This window comes from Lampetra planeri, chromosome 6 (assembly GCF_965212315.1).
Source record: "Lampetra planeri chromosome 6, kcLamPlan1.2.h2, whole genome shotgun sequence".
Taxonomy (NCBI): domain Eukaryota; kingdom Metazoa; phylum Chordata; class Hyperoartia; order Petromyzontiformes; family Petromyzontidae; genus Lampetra; species Lampetra planeri.
Window position 1 is genome coordinate 1,180,499 of NC_136112.1, and position 19,607 is coordinate 1,200,105.

At 58.1% G+C, this 19,607-nt stretch overlaps 1 protein-coding gene and 1 long non-coding RNA gene across 2 annotated transcripts; both read right to left on the reverse strand.

Moving 5' to 3' along the window:
• Positions 1–4,305: 4,305 nt before the first annotated feature.
• CHD1L (chromodomain helicase DNA binding protein 1 like) lies at positions 4,306–9,887 on the reverse strand. Its single transcript, XM_078595195.1, has one exon. The coding sequence runs from the start codon at positions 9,638–9,640 to the stop codon at positions 6,476–6,478; it is 3,165 nt and encodes a 1,054-aa protein (XP_078451321.1). The 5' UTR covers positions 9,641–9,887; the 3' UTR covers positions 4,306–6,475.
• A 5,034-nt stretch (positions 9,888–14,921) lies between these two features.
• On the reverse strand, positions 14,922–16,545 carry LOC144719670 (uncharacterized). The gene is made up of 2 exons (XR_013585645.1): positions 16,262–16,545; positions 14,922–16,076 (listed from the first exon to the last, which is right to left on the reverse strand). It is a non-coding gene; the product is annotated as an uncharacterized LOC144719670 (long non-coding RNA).
• Positions 16,546–19,607: the final 3,062 nt, after the last annotated feature.

Below are 19,607 nucleotides of genomic sequence, written 5' to 3' on the forward strand. Positions count from 1 at the left end.
ATTTGTCTCCCCAGCGGCGATGCTTACACACCTCACCAGTTACTCATTCGAGGCTTAGTCGACCTAGGGGAGGCCCAGGACCGGTTCAGATAATCGTCACCGGTGTTGGTGGTCGCCTTGAGCGTGAATCGAACTCGGGTCGCCGGGTTCGAAGCGCAGCGCGCTGACCGCTACACTACCGCTCCCCACTCACCACCATCCCCCCCCACCCCTCCCCAAAAACGCAGAGGTCATGACCCCCGCCACGTGCGCTCACAAAGAGATCCACAGTTGGAGGCACTGCCCAGTGCGGTTACGCGTTTAGCAGAGAACAGGCAGCAGCAGCAGGATCAGTAACTTCATCATCAGCAGCAGGAGCTTTGTCACCGTCAGGAGCAACAGCTTGATCATCATTGTCATCATCAGTAGCAGTAGCAGCCGTAAGTTAATTAGCGTCAGCAGAACCACCATCAGCAGGAGCTCCATCAGAAGTGGAAATCGCCACAGTGGTCGTTGCAGCAGCAGCAGCAGCACCCGGACCTCCGATTAGCACGGTGGGCTACGTAGGGTGCGAAAGAAGTTCCACGTGCATCCGTAACAGGAGTAGACGCATCAGAATCGTGATCGCCAGCAGCAGAAGCACGAACAGAATCCGATGTCGTGTCCACGTGGGCGAGCCATCCAGTGCATCACGGCAAGGCCGTAGCCATGGAGTCAACATTGGGGGGGACCAAATCTTCCAGGGGGTCTGGGGGTCCCCCCACCCAGAAAAAAAATCTAAATTTGAAAACGAATTTCCTGCCTAAAATATAAAACAATTCACTCACACCTAGGATGGACTTTTATTTATTTTTTACAATAACGTCTAATAGTGTATTGTATTACATTGCTCTGTTTTTTTTTACCTTGTCTTGTTTCATTGTAATGGCAGAGATTAGGGATTAATAAAGTACAACCATAACCACAATCATATAAACAGAAATCTATTTTATAGCAATATATTGGGGGGGGGGGGCATTTTGAGCACTCGCCCACTCACTCGCCCACTCACTCGCCCACTCACTCACCCACTCACTCGCCCACTCACTCGCCCACTCACTCACCCACTCACTCGCCCACTCACTCACCCACTCACTCACCCACTCACTCGCTTGCTCACCCACTCACTCACCCACTCACTCGCCCACTCACTCACCCACTCCCTCACCCACTCGCTCACCCACTCCCTCACCCACTCGCCCACTCACTCGCCCACTCACCCACCCACTCACTCACCCACTCACTCGCCCGTTCACTCGCCCACTCACTCGCTTGCTCACCCACTCACTCGCCCACTCACTCGCCCACTCACTCACCCACTCCCTCACCCACTCGCTCACCCACTCGCTCACCCGCTCGCTCACCCACTCCCTCACCCGCTCGCTCACCCACTCCCTCACCCGCTCGCTCACCCACTCCCTCACCCGCTCGCCCACTCGCTCACCCACTCCCTCACCCACTCGCTCACTCACTCGCCCACTCACTCGCCTGCTCGACGTGATGTGCGCTCTTGCGTGGTGGAGGCCGCGCGAGTCCACGCGGGTACCTCGTGTGAGCGACGACGACGACGACGAGGATGATGACGACGACGAGGATGACGACGATGATGACGAGGATGATGATGACGAGGATGATGACGACGACGAGGATGATGACAATGATGACGAGGATGATGATGACGAGGATGATGACGACGATGATGACGAGGATGATGGCGACGATGATGACGAGGATGATGACGACGACGAGGATGATGGCGACGATGATGACGAGGATGATGCGTACTGACAATTACCAGTCAATGACCACGCTAATGATAAATCGATATCGGACTACGCTAACGCCGGGGCGTAGATACTGATGCTCTACAATTACACAACACGGCGATGATGATGATGATGATGTTGTTGTTCATAACGCTGCCACTGTTGATGCTGCTGCTGCAGATGCTGATTGTAATGATGATGCGAGATTGATTTAGAGTTCGTCCCTTACAACCATTAACCCGCCGTCTGCCTGCGCCACTCACTCTTCTCGCTCGCTCTGTCGCTCAATTAGCAGAGGGGGTGGGGGGGGGGACAGCCCCCGGGGAGGGGGCTGACAGCCCCCCCAGCCCCCCACAACCCCCCCCCCCCCGGATCTCTCCCAGCACAGATGGCGGACAATGACAGCCGCCACGTGTCACATTGACTCTGCCCGAGCGCCACTCGGGGACACGGGAGAGCGCCCGGGCTGCGCGTCCACGGCCACGGAGCGATGGAAGCGGATCGCTCCGTGTGGATTATTACGGGGCGGGTTTGTCGGCTGCTGCGGGGGATAGGGGAGGAGGCCTTCGTCCAGCAGTGGATCGACCCTGGCTGAGGAAGGATGACGATGACGCCCCAACAACACACGTGCGGGGCTGAATTTAATCGCGACTGCATTTGACCGAGTTGAGTAAACATTGCAGAGATTTTAATCTTACAATGTCAAATGTATATAAAATTAGCCCACTTCTTCTTCGCCATCGTCATCACCACCACAACACACACACACACGCAAACACACACACGCAAACACACACACGCACGCACGCAAACACACACACACGCACGCAAACACACGCACGCAAGCCCCCCTCATTCCACGCACGAGCGTTCTTTTTCCCCGTGCCGGATAACCTCACCCGTTTGGAAACTTGGAAGTCAAACAATGCCTGTGCCTCTTCGCTTAAAAAAACAGTTGCGACGGACAGACGGCACACAAAATCCTTTTGTCCTCCAAAATAAGAGGGGGAGGAGGAGGTGGTTGGGGAGGAGGAGGTGGGGGAGCAGGAGGTAGTGGAGGAGGTAGTGGAGGAGGTGGTGGAGGAGGTAGTGGAGGTAGTGGAGGAGGTGGTGGAGGAGGTAGTGGAGGAGGTGGTGGTGGTGGAGGAGGTAGTGGAGGTAGTGGAGGAGGTGGTGGAGGAGGTGGTGGAGGAGGTAGTGGAGGAGGAGGTGGTGGTGGAGGAGGTAGTGGAGGTAGTGGAGGAGGTGGTGGAGGAGGAGGTGGTGGTGGAGGTAGTGGTGGTGGAGGAGGTAGTGGAGGAGGTGGTAGTGGAGGAAGTGGAGGAGGTAGTGGAGGAGGTGGTGGGGGAGCAGGAGGTGGTGGAGGAGGTAGTGGTGGAGGAGGTAGTGGAGGAGGTAGTGGAGGAGGTGGTGGGGGAGCAGGAGGTGGTGGAGGAGGTAGTGGTGGAGGAGGTAGTGGAGGAGGAGGTAGTGGAGGAGGTAGTGGAGGAGGTGGTGGTGGTGGAGGAGGTAGTGGAGGAGGTGGTAGTGGAGGAAGTGGAAGAGGTAGTGGAGGAGGTGGTAGTGGAGGAGGAGGTGGTGGAGGAGGTAGTGGTGGAGGAGGTAGTGGAGGAGGTGGTGGTGGAGGAGGTAGTGGTGGTGGAGGTAGTGGTGGTGGAGGAGGTAGTGGAGGAGGTGGTAGTGGAGGTAGTGGAGGAGGTAGTGGAGGAGGTGGTAGTGGAGGAGGAGGTGGTGGAGGAGGTAGTGGTGGAGGAGGTAGTGGAGGAGGAGGTAGTGGAGGTAGTGGAGGAGGTGGTGGTGGAGGAGGTGGTGGAGGAGGTGGTGGGGGAGCAGGAGGTGGTGGTGGAAGAGGTAGTGGAGGAGGAGGTGGTGGAGGAGGTAGTGGAGGTGGTGGTGGAGCAGAAGGAGTGTTGATGTTCTTGTTAATAAAGTTGTACATTTCCATTAAAAATAAAGAGAGGGGGGGGGGGGACGACGTCTCCGAACGTCTTCAAATCCGCGGTTGCGCCCTGCGCCGCCCCCCCCCCCCCACATCTTCAAAGCCACGCTGGCGGGGGCACCTCGAGAACGACAAATCACGCGACGATGTTTCCCCTTCGTTGGAATTCCGCGACCTTCCCCTGCGTCAGTGACGCTCGCGCGCGGCGCCACGGATACGTCTTCGTGCCTCTCCGCTCCCTCCTCCTCCTCCTCTGTTCGCTCGCGGCGCCTTCAGTGGCCCTCGTCGTCGCGATCTATCCGCTGCTGGATGGCGGCCTCCTCCTCCTCCTCCCGCGTCGTGGAGTCGTCATCCATCGCCTGCGCTCCGTCTCCCTCGTCGGAGGCCCTCTTGGAAGCGTGCAAACCTCCTCTGGGCTTGGTGTATTAAAGCAGTAGGTACCAAAAAATGTAGTCATCAATAAAGTAGGCGACGTTTCGGGCAATGGCCCTTCTTCATAGCGCATGCAGTAGATCATTTTAAGTGGTCCAAGCAAGACTCAAGAGTAGCATTGTCACGTGCCAGATGTGTACGACTCAAACAAATGTTTTATCCGTATTTATTTACCACTTTGCCGTCCGTGTACTGTAGTGTATTAGCTTTGACAATGAGATAAAAAAAACAGATACATTACTACAGTACAGTACTAATAGTTAAGAATGTTACTGAGTGTGTGAAATACAAAAGCACAGCAATTCTGGCGATCGTCAGCAGAATGACGCCAAATGTAAACTGAAATTATCTGACAATCGAGGTTTTTGTTGGGTTAGATCCCGTAAATATATAACTGTGTCGTGAAACCCGCCACCACCCGACACAGCCAACTAGTAAGGGTTGTCACGTAAACAGAACGTGCCAATTCGTCACTAGTACAGCACGCCGGTGTGTTGGAGAGCCAAGCCACAACATTTACAATCTGAGTACGACGTTTCGCCAGTAATTACAACCAGCTTCATCAGGCGACAGCCAAATTATTTCACCCATTGTGAGTGGCGGGCGATAGGTTCACGAGCTAAGTGCCAATGTCGAGGTCTGGCTGCTGCTGCTGCTGTCAGGATGACGAGAGGGCTTCAGCAGGGAGAAAGTTTGCGTGGTGCGGCTGTTCCTCCTGCGTTGAGGGTGCGTAGACCACAGTGGTGTTGACTGCGTGGGCCAAAGTGTGGGTGGCATGGCCACAATCTCACTCCTGTGGCTCGTCTTTAATGCATCTCTTCGGGTCTCCATGTATCTCTCGCAATCTATGTATCTCTATGAGCCTGAGATCATCTAAATGGCTTTCTATGCACCTCTATGGGTCTATATTGATATCTAAGTGCAGCACTAGGCAATTACAAATCTCATCTTCCATTCACAAGCTAATTCGCTTACTTGCCGCACGCACCGGATGATTGGTAATCACAGCACGGGGGAGGGGTAAGGGGTCAACACAACCACCAAGCTACCTGGGAGCTCGAGGGGGTTCAACTCGCTCACACGGAACAAGACGCCGCCACGTTCACGCAGTGGGTCTACACCAGGGACAGCTTTCTTTTGAGCCGAGTCTCGGTGTTCGACCAGAGGACGCCAAAAGGCCTCTGGTCAAACACCACCTTTTGGCGTCTCTGGTGTGGACCAATCAGTTTCAAGGACAATGCCAATATATTATCATAGTATGTTTTTGTTTGCATTCTGACCACAAGTATTGTGGTTAATGCAGACATGATTCCGTTTAAAAGGTTTCAGTTTGGTGTTCTAACATTTTAAACACTTATTTTTTTGCCATAAAAAAGGGGAAAACCTATTCTTATATTTTGGTACAGCAAAGGAGCTCCCATGATGACAGAGGAGTCCATGTAATTAGATTCGTCGCTTATATTAGCTTAAGTCCTGCTGTGAGAATTAAAACAAATTAAATCTATTTTGGCATTCGATCCTCTGCATGGGGCATGAAAAAGGTTTGCTGCCGAGCGTGGCTTCGAGAGGCCGACTGCAGTCAGCTCAGAAGTAGTTCTATCACGTCGTTTTCCGCGGGGGGGGGGGGGGCGTTCTCAGACACAGGGTGATGCACCGCTGGCTGGCTGCCCCCTTCTGAATGTAAAATAAAATATCTTCGGCTATCGACGCGAGGTCCGACCAGCACGTCGATGGTGGTGGGGGGGGGGGGTTAACAGCAAAAAACGATCCATGGCGCTCACCGCGCGTGTGTTCAGGTCACACCGCGCGTCGCTCGGCACGATGTCCGCCGTTTCGCTCCAAGGGCCGGGAGCTTTTATAAATAAACTGTAACGCTGAACTATTTTTTTATTCTACCAGCTAAGGCCCCCAGAGCTGGGTAGCTCTTTTTCAGAAGCGACCTGGCTATCACAAATCATAGCTTCACGAATTAGCTTATCAGGTGGAAATGTATTGCAGCCGAATACTCGAAACGCGTGACGTTGATTCTAAATGTGGAGAGAAAATCCAAAAGACCCGGAGAAAAATCCATGAGACCACGGGGAGAGAGAGACACGCAAACTCCAAATGTACAGCAGGCGTCAGGGACAGGATCGAACCCACGACCTCCTGTGTACCAGGCGAGGTAGTTAACATCTCGCCACCCCCTCAGGAATGGAAGGGAACGTCGTGCCGAACAACGCGCGGCACGACCAGAAGACCCATCGCGAGAGCTGCGCGGCGCGACAGCAGAAACACCCTCACGCAGCGCGAGCGGCGGCAGCGGGCGCAGCCGCCGCGTTTAAACGTCAACGACGAACGGAGCGCAGGGCAGCTTCTCGCGAGCGGAGAAGCAGGCCCGGAGCCACGCGGCCGTCACCACGGTGAGGTCGGGCCGCCGGCGCACCGCCTCCCGCAGCGTCTCGGCGTCGCCGGAGCCGGGCTCCCGGCCCGCCGTCACCAGGTGCGTGGTGTCGGCGTCCACGCCGGCGCTCACGTCGCCGTCGAACGTGACGAGGTAGCGGGCGAGGCGCGCCGCCTCCGCCTCGGGGAGCCCGAGGAAGCGCGCGCGCACCCCCGACATGAAGTCCGGGAACCCCAGCGACCAGGAGTCCGACTGCCCCGACGGTGAACCGGCCGCGTTCGGGTCGCCGGGACCGGCCGCGAGAGACGGTGACGACGACGACGACGACGGAGGAGGAGGACGGCTCGACGAGGAGGAGGATGATGAAGAGGATGGAGAGAGGGCGGCAGCTGAAGCCGGTTTGATGCAGGCGGATACGCTGGGGCCCGGCTTGTGGGTGGCCGCAGATTGCGCCGCCGTTTGGGCGGATGCCACAGAAGTCGTGGAGGCCACGGAGGCCGCGGATGAGGCGGAGGCCGCGGGTTTGGGCGCGGAGGAAGGCCGGGCGGTGGACGCAGCAGCCCCTTGGCGAGTCCTCCTCGGGTGGTAGTAGATGTACGTGGGCACGCCGCGCGACACAAGGTGCTTGCGGACGAGCCTCTCTGTGGCGTACCAGTTGAAGCCCGGCGTCGCGTGCCCGATCCTCGGCAGGTGGACGCCGGCGCGGAGCCTGCGTGCCGCTCGCCGCACGCGCCTGAGGCCCGTCTCCAGGGCCGCCAGCGAGATCCCCGACAGGACGTTGTTCGGATCGCGGCTCTGGGCCACGACGAGGGCCAGCGTGTCGACGCCGCCGGCGCGGCTCACGCGGTCGTCCACGGGAATGAGGTGCGCGTCCCCGAGCGCCAGGTCTCCCATCTTGCCGGCACGCGCGTAGCAGCGCTTGGGCTGCGTCGACCTCTTGTCGAGCGCGGAGAAGAGGCCCCCGTGGCCCCAGCGGCCCGAGTTGTCCACGCAGTGCACCACGATGGCATTGCGCCCCGCGGGGGCGTCGGGCAGCGTCACGTCGCCCAGGACGTAGCGGATCTGCCCCCCCTCCCCCTCTTCGTCCTCCTCCTCGTCCGAAGCGCCACCCTCGACGTCTTCGTCGCTTCCGCTCGCGTCGTCCGACGCGGCGCCTTCCCCGCGCAGCGCCACGTTGAGCGACTCGTAGCCGGCCTCCTTCCAGAGCGCCAGCTTCTTGCGCTGACGCTCCACGTCCATGCGGGCCCTCTTCGCGGCCAGGGCGCGGTCACGCTCCCTGTCCAGCTGCCGGCGCCGCTCCTTCCTCTTGGCTCGCTCTTCCTCCGTGAGCGGCAACCGCTCGGGCCGGACGGGCAGGGCCAGCGCCGCCGAACTCTGCGACGAACCCCCGGCGCCGCCCGCCCGGCTGTTCATATCCTGACGCAGCAGCGACAGGGCGGTGAGGTCGGACGAGCTGGCGGGCGCCCTCAAGTAATCCGCGCTCTCCAGAATGCGCCGGTCGTCTTCCGTCTGCCGGCGGAGCGCGCCCCTCCGTGGAGGAGCGTCCACGCCTTCCGCGGGCGGCTCCTCGATCACCCAGCACCCGTCGCGGCTCTCTCCCAGAATGGCCTGTAGGTCCATCTCCACGGAGGAGCCCTCGTCCGACTCCATCAGCGTCCCGAGGCCGGCCAGCAGGATTTCCGACAGCTGCTTCGGAGACTCGTCCTTCATGTCGTTGGAATCGCTGTCCTCCCTCATCTGCGCCGTCACGGCGTGCGTGAGCCGCAGCTTGGCCTCCGCCCGCCGGTATATGACCTCCTCCACGGTGCTGCGCCCGATGAGCCGGATCACCTTCACCGGCCGCGTCTGCCCGATGCGGTGGGCCCGCGCGGCCGCCTGCGCGTCGTTCTGCGGGTTGAAGTCGCTGTCCACGAAGACGACCGTGTCGGCGGCCGTGAGGTTCAGGCCGACCCCGCCGGCGCGCGTGCTCAGCAGGAAGACGAAGATGTCCTTCTGGCCGAACGACTTGATGGCGAGGTGTCGCTCCTCGCCGCGCACGGAGCCGTCCAGGCGCTCGTAGCTGTAGCCGCGAAACTCGAGGAAGTCCTGCAGGATGTCGAGCATGCGCGTCATCTGCGAGAAGATGAGCGCGCGGTGGCCCTCGCGGCGCAGCAGCGCCAGGATGCGGTCGAGCGCCAGCAGCTTGCCGCTGGCGCTCACCAGGTGCTCGCCCTCCACGAAGGGCTCGGGCTCGGCGCCGTTGAACAGGTAGGGGTGGTCGACGCACTTGCGCAGCTGCATGAGGATGTTCATGAGCCTGACGCGCGCGCCCGTCGTGGGGTCCTCCAGGGCGTCGAGGTCGCGCGACAGGATGGCGCGGTAGTACTGCTTCTGCAGCGCCGACACGCCGTGGTAGAGCACCAGCTCCGTTTTCGCGGGCAGCTCGGCCGCCACCTCCGTCTTGAGGCGGCGCAGCACGAAGGGGCCCAGGAGGTCGCCCAGCTCCGAGGCGCGCTCGGGGTCGCTGCCGACGCCCGCGAAGCGCTGCACGAAGGCCCGCAGGCCCTCGGGCGCGAAGGTGCCCGCCGACACGAAGCTGAGCAGGGAGTAGAGCTCCGCCAGGTTGTTCTGGACGGGCGTGCCCGTGAGGAGGACGCGCTGCCCGATGTCGAACTCGAGCAGCGCCTGGTGCAGCAGCGAGCTCTGAGACTTGAGGCGGTGGCCCTCGTCCACCACCAGGACGGACCACGGCAGGCTGCCGAGGAAGGCCGCGTCCTTGAGGCACAGCTCGTAGGTGGTGAGCAGGATGTGGAACGCTCCCGATTTGATCTTCTCCTGCAGCTTGCCCCGTTTCTCGATGTCCCCCAAGTACACGATTATGGAGATCTCCTCATCCTCCTCCTCCTCCTGCTGCTGCTTCCCCTCGTCGTCGTCGTCGCGACCTCCCCCCTCCTCCTCCTCCTCGTCGTGGCGGCCTGCCGGCTGGCACATCCTCTTCATCTCGTCCTGCCAGTTGTGCGTCACGGAGAGCGGCGCGAGGATGAGGAACGGGCGGTCGACGCGGTCGCGACGCACGAGTGAAAGCAAGAAGGCGATGGTCTGGCACGTCTTGCCCAGCCCCATCTCGTCCGCCAGGATGGCCCCGTGCTGCCCCTCGCGGCAGCGCCTCAGCCACTCGACCCCCTCCAGCTGGTACCCTCGCAGCACGAGGCCCCCCCCGCGTGCAGGAGCCGCGATGCTGCTGCTGCTGCTCGCCGAGTGATGGGGCCGACATCTCGGCCGTGTCAACAACACGCCCCCCTCCCTCGTGTGTCTCTCTCGTGTGTCTCTCTCGTGTGTCTCTCCCTCGTGTGTCTCTCCCTGGTGTGTCCCTCCCCGTGTCTCTCTCCTCGTGTCTCTCTCCCCGCTTGTCTCTCCCCGTACCCAAAACACGGAAATGGCAGCACGCGCGTCACGTGACCGCTGGGCCGCGGGTGCGCGGTGACGTCACGACGCCGGCCGCGTTGGCGGTGTCACCGCGCGACCGGTCGCGCGCAACGAGTCGCCGCTCGACTGATGATCGCTCTGCGCGGCAGGGGTCGCGAAGCGTCGACCAAGCTCGTGCCTCGCAGCAACGGGGGGCGGGGGGGGGACCTGGGTTCTGTTCCCGGCTGCCCCCCCCCCCTGGTTCTGCATGGGGGTTCCCCCGGGTTAACGCGAAGTGATTCAACTCCAGCAGAGAGTGGCTCTTCATCCTGGGGGTGCGAGATGCCCTCTCTGAGAACCAAAGTGCTGCAAGCTGCAACGAAGGTCAAGAACCACTGAACTACAGCATTTAGATTTGTGTTTACGAGGTGTAAGCCCCCCCCCCCCCCCACTGAGCTGTACAGCTCGCACAGATGACAGCTCAACGAAGTTGGCTCATCACGTGGGAATTTAGAGCGGCGGACAATTACTCTAAACTCGTGGTGATGTTGATGTTAAACGTGGAGGGTAAAACATCGGAGAAAAGTTCACGCGACCACGGAGAGAAAGAGAGAGAGAGACGCAATCTCCAAATATGCAGCAGGCGTCAGGGTCAGGATCGAACCCACGTTCCTCCCATAGCGAGAAAAACAGAGCAACACACGAAGCTTTGTTTGTTTTGCATACAAAAAAACAATGGCCAAATGTGCAGCCATTTTATCATCAATACACTGCTATACGACTGCCTCCCCATGGCTTTCGGACACGGGGAGGTTGGGGAAGTCGCTTTCATCCAGCAGTGGATTGACCATGGCTAATGATTACTCCGACGATGATGATGATCATCATCATCATGCGTTATGGCGCTCTGCCGCAGATGTGGCAGCTTCAGTCAATATTATCCCGTCAAATAATGTGGACGTCAAGTTTTGAGCCATGTCACTTGGCTGTAAATGTGCCTCTCCTTATCTCGAATGTTGACCCGCCTATCGCTCTGTTTGCTCCGGGCAGCCGAGCCAAAGAGTCAAACACTCCAACTGCGTTCCGAGCGGACTAGAGGATGGGAGGAAGGAAAACTCAACACTATTGAGGGTCATTTGAGGTCGGGTTCGAGATGAACTGAGCCGCTCAGAGGTGGGGGGGACACACGTGGTGGGTGGGGTGGGGGGGGGACACACACGTGGTGGGTGGGGTGGGGACACACACACGTGGTGGGTGGGGTGGGGACACACACGTGGTGGGTGGGGTGGGGGGACACACACGTGGTGGGTGGGGTGGGGGGACGATCCGGTCCGGGCCTCACACAGAAGAGGGCTCCATACCGGCTCTGTGGTCTTTGTTGTTGTTGATGATCGTGATTGTTGTCGTTGTCGTTAACGACTGAGAGGGCCCCAGGTGGCATCCAGCCCCGAACCTCCCGGTTACGATTTGTTGAGCTGAGAGGGCGGGGTTAAATGAGCGGTGGCGCAGTGGTTAGCGCACCGCGCTACGAAATGAACCCGCCACCTGAGCTGGAATACTGCCCACGGCTCTCCATAGCTCACCGCACCTGCCCGGCGTGTTGAATCGTTGGTCCGTCGGCCCACACCGGCGTGTGGAGGGAGGCCTTCGTCCGGCCTTGTCGAGCAGTGGATTCACAAAGCACTGCAATTGAGCAATCATCATCAGTCATCATCTATCCACTGCTGGATAGAGAACTTCGCAAGTCGCCGGATCGTCTCGCGCGCGTCTCCGTGGGTGTGAAATTGCGAGCACTCGCCGCTGAGTGGCGGTGATGTCACCGCCCCGCAGTGCTTGTGCCAGGCTAGGTGCACGGCAGGGCACGTAACGTGGCCTCGCGGTGCACCGAGTCTGGGACAACCCAGCAACAGGGCGGGGAGGAGCCGAGCGCGCGGTCCCACTGCTGCCTCGAGGAAGTGGCAATTACGGCGACTCCAACTCGAGGCCCTGAGTGTAAATTGGATGCAGTGGCGACTTCGTTTCCAATTAGAGTGCAGATGTGCGGCCAGGTGTAGATCAATCGATCGTCCGTCCGTCCGTCTGTCTCTCGGCGCCCCAGCAGGGCCGTGCAGTCTCGACTCTTCGCCTCTGTGCGCACTCTGCAGATTCTGTTGCGTTGTCTTCGTCAGTGACCGCGTGCGTCCGATTCGTACGTCACAACGGGTGAATGACTACGTCACGCACTGACAGACAGACTGCCGCACTGTGGAACGCGCAATAACCCCATGGACGCCGCGTCGAGATGACACACAAACTTGTAGAGACAGTGCGTTGTCATTTTCCGCTTGTGACATGGTTTGTGCAGTGGATGCGGTTGAGGGTGGACCATGAGCTATTGGTGGGAGATCAAACGCCAGGCGTCAATCTCCTGCGTTGGGTGGATCACAACAGTCGGGGGGGGGGTGTGGTGCTTGTGAGTTCTATTCAGCTCTCCTAGCCTCATCGGGGGTTGAACTGGCATCGTTGGCATCGTTGAAGGTTAAGCGCATGGGGTGCAAAGGGGCCGTCCATAAATGACGTCACGCACCTAGGGGGGGGCGGTCAGATTTTTGTGACGATGTGTGACGAGGGGGGGGGGGAGTCTGAGAAATGTGACGCTACATCAAAATGCGCAACTTGAAATAAATATAGAATTGTTACAACAGCACTAATTGTTATAACAACACTCCTGCAACATCAGAGTGTAGCGCCACATTAAATATGCACTACAATGACAATAGTTTAAAGCGATTTGAAGCATGTTTTATTTTCAAAATGGAAATATGGTTGGGGGGGGGGGCAGAGCTTTGTGACGTCATATTTTAGGGGGGGTCTGACTTTTTGTGACGCCGTGTGAAGAAGGGGGGGCGGGGTCAAAAATCGTTTAAAATCGCGTGATGTCATTTATGGACGGCCCCAAAAGGGGCTCGAAGCTATGAACGAGGTGACGTCGTTGAGATCCTGATGAATGGGAAGGCGCCTGTGTCCCTGCTGCCAGAGGCATAAGGGCTGTGGACAAACGCCACGGGTTGGATATAAATTTTCTTCTTAACAAGGCCACAGTGTTTATCGCCGAATGAATTCGCTGTTTTTGCCCGTTCATTACAACCGTGTAAAAAATAAAAGTCTATCCGAGGCAAATTCGTCTTTGTTTTCATGGGTGGGTGGTGGGGGAATCTTCGTCTGCGTGTGGAACGCGAGCGAGCGAGCGAGAGAGGAGGGAGTGGGGGGGGTGATTCTGTGGAAATCCCCCGGCTCTGACCTCTGTTTTTACAGGAAATGGCACCGGGAGCCCGGCAAGTCGAGGTCACTGCCGACTGTTGCCGCCGCCGCGCCCTGCGCATTTCCTCCTCGCGTAGCCACCAATATCACGACGCGATAGGTGAAGGAGCGGCCGTCCAATTCCTCTTTGCCCACGCCGCACGCACTTGGGTGAACGGCCACGGTGACTTTATCTGATTCGCATTTTAGTTTCCTGATCATGATGCCGACTTGCAACGCTGCTCAGCGCAGCCGCCGCGCGAGATCCGCTCGCTCGCGTAGAGAGAGCGGGAACGACTCAGAGAGAGAGGACGACTCAGAGAGAGAGGACGACTCAGAGAGAGAGAGAGGACGACTCAGAGAGAGAGAGGACGACTCAGAGAGAGATAGGATTACTCAGAGAGAAAGGACGACTCAGAGAGAGATATGATTACTCAGAGAGCGAGAGAGAACGACTCAGAGAGCGAGGACGACTCAGAGAGAAGACGACTCAAGAGAGAAATGACGACTCAGAGAGAGAGAGAGAGGACGACTCAGAGAGAGAGAGAGGACGACTCAGGGAGAGAGGACGACTCAGAGAGAAGACGACTCAGAGAGAGAGAGGACGACTCAGGGAGAGAGGACGACTCAGAGAGAAGACGACTCAGAGAGAGAGAGAGGATGACTCCTCAGAGAGAAGCGGAGGCCGTAGGACTGCGAGGAGGGCTGGGTGCAGATACATAGAAAACAGGGGGAACATAGACATAGAGTAAGTAGGGAGAGAGGGGGTAGAGAGAGAGGGGGGGGGGTAGAGAGAGGGGCTACAGAGAGAGGGAAGGGGTAAGAAGGAGGAGAGCAGAGCGTGAAATCTTTTGTGAAAACTTTCATTTAAAAAGGGGAGGGGGGGGGGCACATGAAGCAAAGCATTCAGAAAAAACAAAAAAACCGAAATGAACGAAGCAAAGTGCCGACTACACCGAGCATCTTCTTGTTTCCTCTGATCGTAAAAAAAGAGAGGACGACTCAGAGAGAGAGAGAGGATGACTCAGAGAGAGGGAGAGTACAGGGGGTATATGGCTCCTCCTCGACACCCACTCATGGGAAGGGAGTTGGTCGACAAGTTGTTGTCGTGCCGCCTTCTCCCGGGGTACGCCTCGACGCCTGCCTACGCCCGCCATGCCATCCCTACAGCACTGCACGCACCACGCAAAGATATGTGCGGCAAAACTGGGAACCAACCGGTGTTTTTTTCTTACTACCAGCTTTTCTCATGCGATTACCGGTAAAGCAACAAAAAAAACCCTCCACGAATTTAGCAAACCTCATTGTGATGATATCGCCACTGATGATAGCCGTGGCCTGGAAGTGAACCCGGGAGCGGCGGGGTTGATGAGAGAGGTGACTGCAAACCCCTCCACCCACCCACCGGGTCCAGTAGTGACCACACGAGGCTTGCCGCTCCGCGTGGGTGCACAGGTCGAGGTGGGGGAGTTTCCACCACGTGACACATCATCATCACCACGTGGTCATCATCAACACTACCACCACCACGTGGTAACCCCCAAACTACCACCACCGCGTGGTCATCACCAACACCACGTGGTCATCATCATCACCACCACCACGTGGTCATCATCAACACTACCACCACCACGTGGTCGCCTCCTCCTCGAACACAAATTTCACACTCGGTGGGACAAAGCGAGAAACACGTTCACTCAACAAAGGAAACATTTCGTAATCAATGTTATTCATTTATCAGCCAAACAATGTCACCGCAACGCTCACTCTGTGATGGAGTGGGGGGGGGTGCTATTGCGATGACGGTCCATGGTGTCGAGATAGAGGGGGGGCGCTTGCCAACATCGGCTGCTGCCAGTCCGGCAGTTCTTTGTTCGAGTGAGCCGGACTCTGCTGATGAGCTCAAAATGAGGTGAAACCGGTAGAGTGCGCGTGTGTTTAACCGAGGAGATGGAGAGGGAATCTTTGACCACCTTTCCACAGCGAGCCTTCGACGCTGCACGTGGCCTTCTTGCACCTCGCATGGCACAAGCGCCGTGACGACGTCACCGCTGCCGAGTGGCTGAACGATTGCGGTTGTTGTTGTTGTTGAACACACGCTGTTGGTCATAGCATGAGTGCGCAAGCTCAAGAGGGAGAGACGGATGGATTTACAAAACATTTAAATCGCACGCGGAGAGAGAGAGAGTGGAGCGAGAGCTGTCGTCATCTATCTTATTGGTACTGTCTGTCCCAATACGTTCCGTCTTCTCGTTTATAAAGTATCGTCTTGTGTTGCCACTGTGTGTGTGTCTCTCTCTCGTTTGTACAGCGCGTCCCACTGCTGTTGGCTCGAACGAATCCCGACTGCCCGGGATAAATGCCAGAAAATGTACCCCGTGGAAAAAAAACAAAACCTCTCTCCGGGGAATATATTTCGCCCCTGTGACGGCTGTCAACACTCGCTACCTGCCGATGTGTCCACCTCCTCTTGTTGGTTCAACAAAGCGCGCGTCTTGAAACTCGACCCGGAGGCGCACAGGCGCAGCGTGTCTCGGCTAAAACGATACACGGCGAGACGACGCCCCCCCCCCCCGTTGCCTGCTCGCCCTGGCGGCCTGTGGCCAGTGGTGGAAATTCCACATTCCTATGGAACCCGCGCTATGAAAACACTTGAAGCTCTGTTTGTATGCATGGGTGTCTCTATCGCGATGAAAAATACCAACCAGCTCGTGCATTAAAACTATTTTATAATAATAACGATGTTGGTGATGATGATGATAAGGATGGTTGGTGATAACGCGTTTAAGTGTCCACAGAAATCCCCGACCCGCAGAGAAGCCGCAGACGAGGCGCCGGCCTCGAGTCGTCAGCGTGGCCACCCGCTCCATGGCGCCTGCATCGACACGCGGGGGGGGGGGGGTCGGGGTGAGTCTCGGAGTGTCTGGCGCGGCTGCACGGATGGAGCGGTGGCGCAGCGGTTAGCGCACCGAGCCGCCGCGCACTACCCGAGTTCGATCACCGGCCACGCCTAACGTCAGTGGCGCTTTAATGCCACCACCCCCGCCCGCCCCGGCTCACCTCGACCCCCCGGGGGCTTGCCAGTTGCTGTCACGTCTCACATGGAGCATGCCGATGATGTCGGGACCGGTCCTGTCACTCTCCCTCCCTTCAATAACCAGCGTGGTGAAGTAAGGTGGTGGTGGTGGTGGTTGTTAAAACAACAACCCGCGTGACCGACAAGGGAGAGGCGACGTCCACCGAGGAGATGGAGCCACGAGGTCGCTTCGAGTGCAGGTGACGCAGTGGATCGGTGCAGCAGCGGCAGCAGCGGCGGCGGGGTGATCCTGGCTGGCGGCGATCACGATGGGCTCCGCATGAGATGCAGGAAGAGTACGGCTTTGCTGTGACGTCTACGGCTTTAGTGGGCCCTGGGCAGATGTCCAGTTTGACCCCCCCCCGCCACCCCCCACACCGCTCACCCTCGCCCCCACTCCATCCCTCGCACCGCGGTGCCCTCCCTACCCCGTGCCCCTCCCCCTACCCCGTGCCCCCCCTACCCCGTGCCCTTCCCCTACCCCGTGCCCCCCCTACCCCGTGCCCCCCCTACCCTATGTCCCTCCCCTACCCCGGCCTCGTGGGTTTTGGGAATGTTTTATTTTCTTCCCGATGTTCTTGCTGGTGGCATCAGCGAAGCTCACGTGCTCACGGGGTGGTGCGGTGCACTTAACCACTGCGCCACCGCTCCCCCGCGACCACAACAACAACATCCGCCGTTCGCCACAATATTGGCGGTGAAATCACCACGGCGCTCGTGCCAGGCTAGGTGCACCTCGAGTACGCGCGCACGCCACGCCAGGGTTACTCATTGAAGTCTGAATGGAGCGAGGATGGGGGGGGGGCTCCCGTGTGAGGAGGCGCGGGTCTCTGGTGAGCCCTGCACCTCCTCGCGCTACCATGAAAGGGATCGAATCATCAGTCATTCATTCATCATTCAATCACTCACTGGAATCGCACTCACTGGAATCGCACTCAGATCCGGGAGCACGCGAATGTTGCTGCTGCTATTGTCGCTTTGAGCAGCTTTAAACAACGCGGCCGTCCAAGATGAACTCCTCATCCTAGTCCCGAACATCATCGCGCACTTTGGCTTTGACGTTCCTCCTCGAAGACACTGGTGGTGTGACCACAAACTCACTCACTCGTTCACTCACCCACCCAGCCATCTACCAACTCACCACTGGTCTAACCCCTAACTCACCCACCCAGCCATCTACCAACTCACTCACCCCTCACCACTGGTGTAACCACCAACCGCATCGTCGGGACATCATCGCCAGGTCGAAGTGTAACATCTCCGTCATGCACGGGTCATTGAAGTCGCAAGCCACTGCTACGATCGTGACCATGTAACCCAAACTATGGACCCGTACAGGAAACCCATGGGGACACGTCAAGAGATATATAGATACCGATAGAGATACCATAGAGACACACAGAGACCCACAGATATTCCAAAAGATAAATTAAAGACAGAAGGCACGGGAGAGCGTTCGCGGTTATGCAACCCACACTATGGAACCATTAAGCGAACCCACAGAGACCCATAGAGATGCAACAGAGACTCATAGAGATACACAGATACCCACAGAGATACACGCAGATACATTCAAGACGAGCCGCACAGCGAACCACGTCGCCAGTGGGGAGACAAAGGCGGCCACACGGGGCGTGGTTCCGGCCACCCCATCGCGTGCTGTGATGTCCATCATCGGTGCGAGTCGCTAACAGCACTTGCCTCAGCAGACTCTTAAAGCTACACGGGGGACCTTTGGCTGTTGTGTGCGCGCGCGCAAATTCTTCCGCAGCGTGTCGGGATGAGCGATGCCCCCCCTCCATTCCCCTCCCCCTCCACCCCTAGCCCCCCCCCCGCTCCCTCTCTCCGGGGACTCTCATTTTTGCCCGGAATTAAATCCGACGTCGCCGGGGCGAGACCGACACCCCATCCCCCGCCCCACGACAAGGCGCTCCGCTAATTTACGTCACTTGACCGCTCCATCGATTGCCAGGACTCCACCACCATCCACGGTGGCCAGGAGATGTTAACTACCTCGCCTGATATGCGGGAGGTCGTGGGTTCCATCCCAACCCTGACGCCTGCTGCTGTGTATTTGGGGTTCACGGTGTGTGTCTCTGTGGTTGCCTGTAAATGATGACACAGATAGCCCCACGTGTTGCAGGGGAGCGCAGTTCAACGCAAGCAGCTGCCTCGGCAGTGGCGCAGCGGCTCTGCTCATAGCAGACGGATGACTGAGGGCCACTACAACTCTCTGCTATACCCACAGACTCACACAGAGACCCACAGACTCACACAGAGACCCACAGACTCACATAAAGACCCGCAGACTGACACAGAGACCCACAGACTCACACAGAGACCCACAGACTCACATAGAGACCCACAGACTCACACAGAGACCCACAGACTCACACAGAGACCCACAGACTCGCACAGAGACTCACAGACTCACACAGAGACCCACAGACTCACATAGAGACCCGCAGACTGGATACAGAGACCCACAGACTCACACAGAGACCCACATACTCACACAGAGACCCACAAACTCACACAGAGACCCACAGACTCACACAGAGACCCGCAGACTGACACAGAGACCCACAGACTCACACAGAGACGCCCAGACCCATACAGAGACCCACAAACTGACACAGAGACCCACAGACTCACACAGAGACCCACAGACTCACACAGAGACCCACAAACTCACACAGAGACCCACAGACTCACACAGAGACCCACAGACTGACACAGAGACCCACAGACTCGCACAGAGACGCCCAGACCCATACAGAGACCCACAAACTGACACAGAGACCCACAGACTGACACAGAGACTCACAGACTGTTGCACAGATTGCAAACGTTCCGCTTCTAGATTCGTATCCTAGCAGGCAAGGCCTACCGAGCCATGAGCCCTCTTTTACAGAAGCGACCCAACTGGATACCTCCACGGAATTATCCTGTGGGGAATGGAGTCGGGTTGGTAAACGGTAAACCGGTAACCCTTATCGCAAACCGGTAAGTTACTCAGCCCCATTGTTTCGACTGCCGCGCCTGGAGATGGGACCGAACCGGAGGCCCCTGCAGCAGTGTGATGCTCACCATGACGCCGCAGTGGCAGCTGCCTTCATTTCTGAACTCAAAAATAAACATGTGCGCGACAAATCGGTAACCGGGTTTAACCGGTTTCCCTCCCCCATACGGTTACCGGTTACGAAAAAAAAGTACCGTAAAAACCCGACGACGCTGATTGTGACGAGTGCACAAAGGAGCCGAGCCGCTCTGCCGTGGGTGTGTAGCGCCCTCTCGCGGAATATCTGTGTAGTTGACTTTCACACAGAG

Coding starts and splice junctions, on each gene's coding strand:
- CHD1L (XM_078595195.1), bottom strand. CDS start 9,640: ATGGGGCTGGGCAAGACGTGCCAGACCATCGCCTTCTTGCTTTCACTC.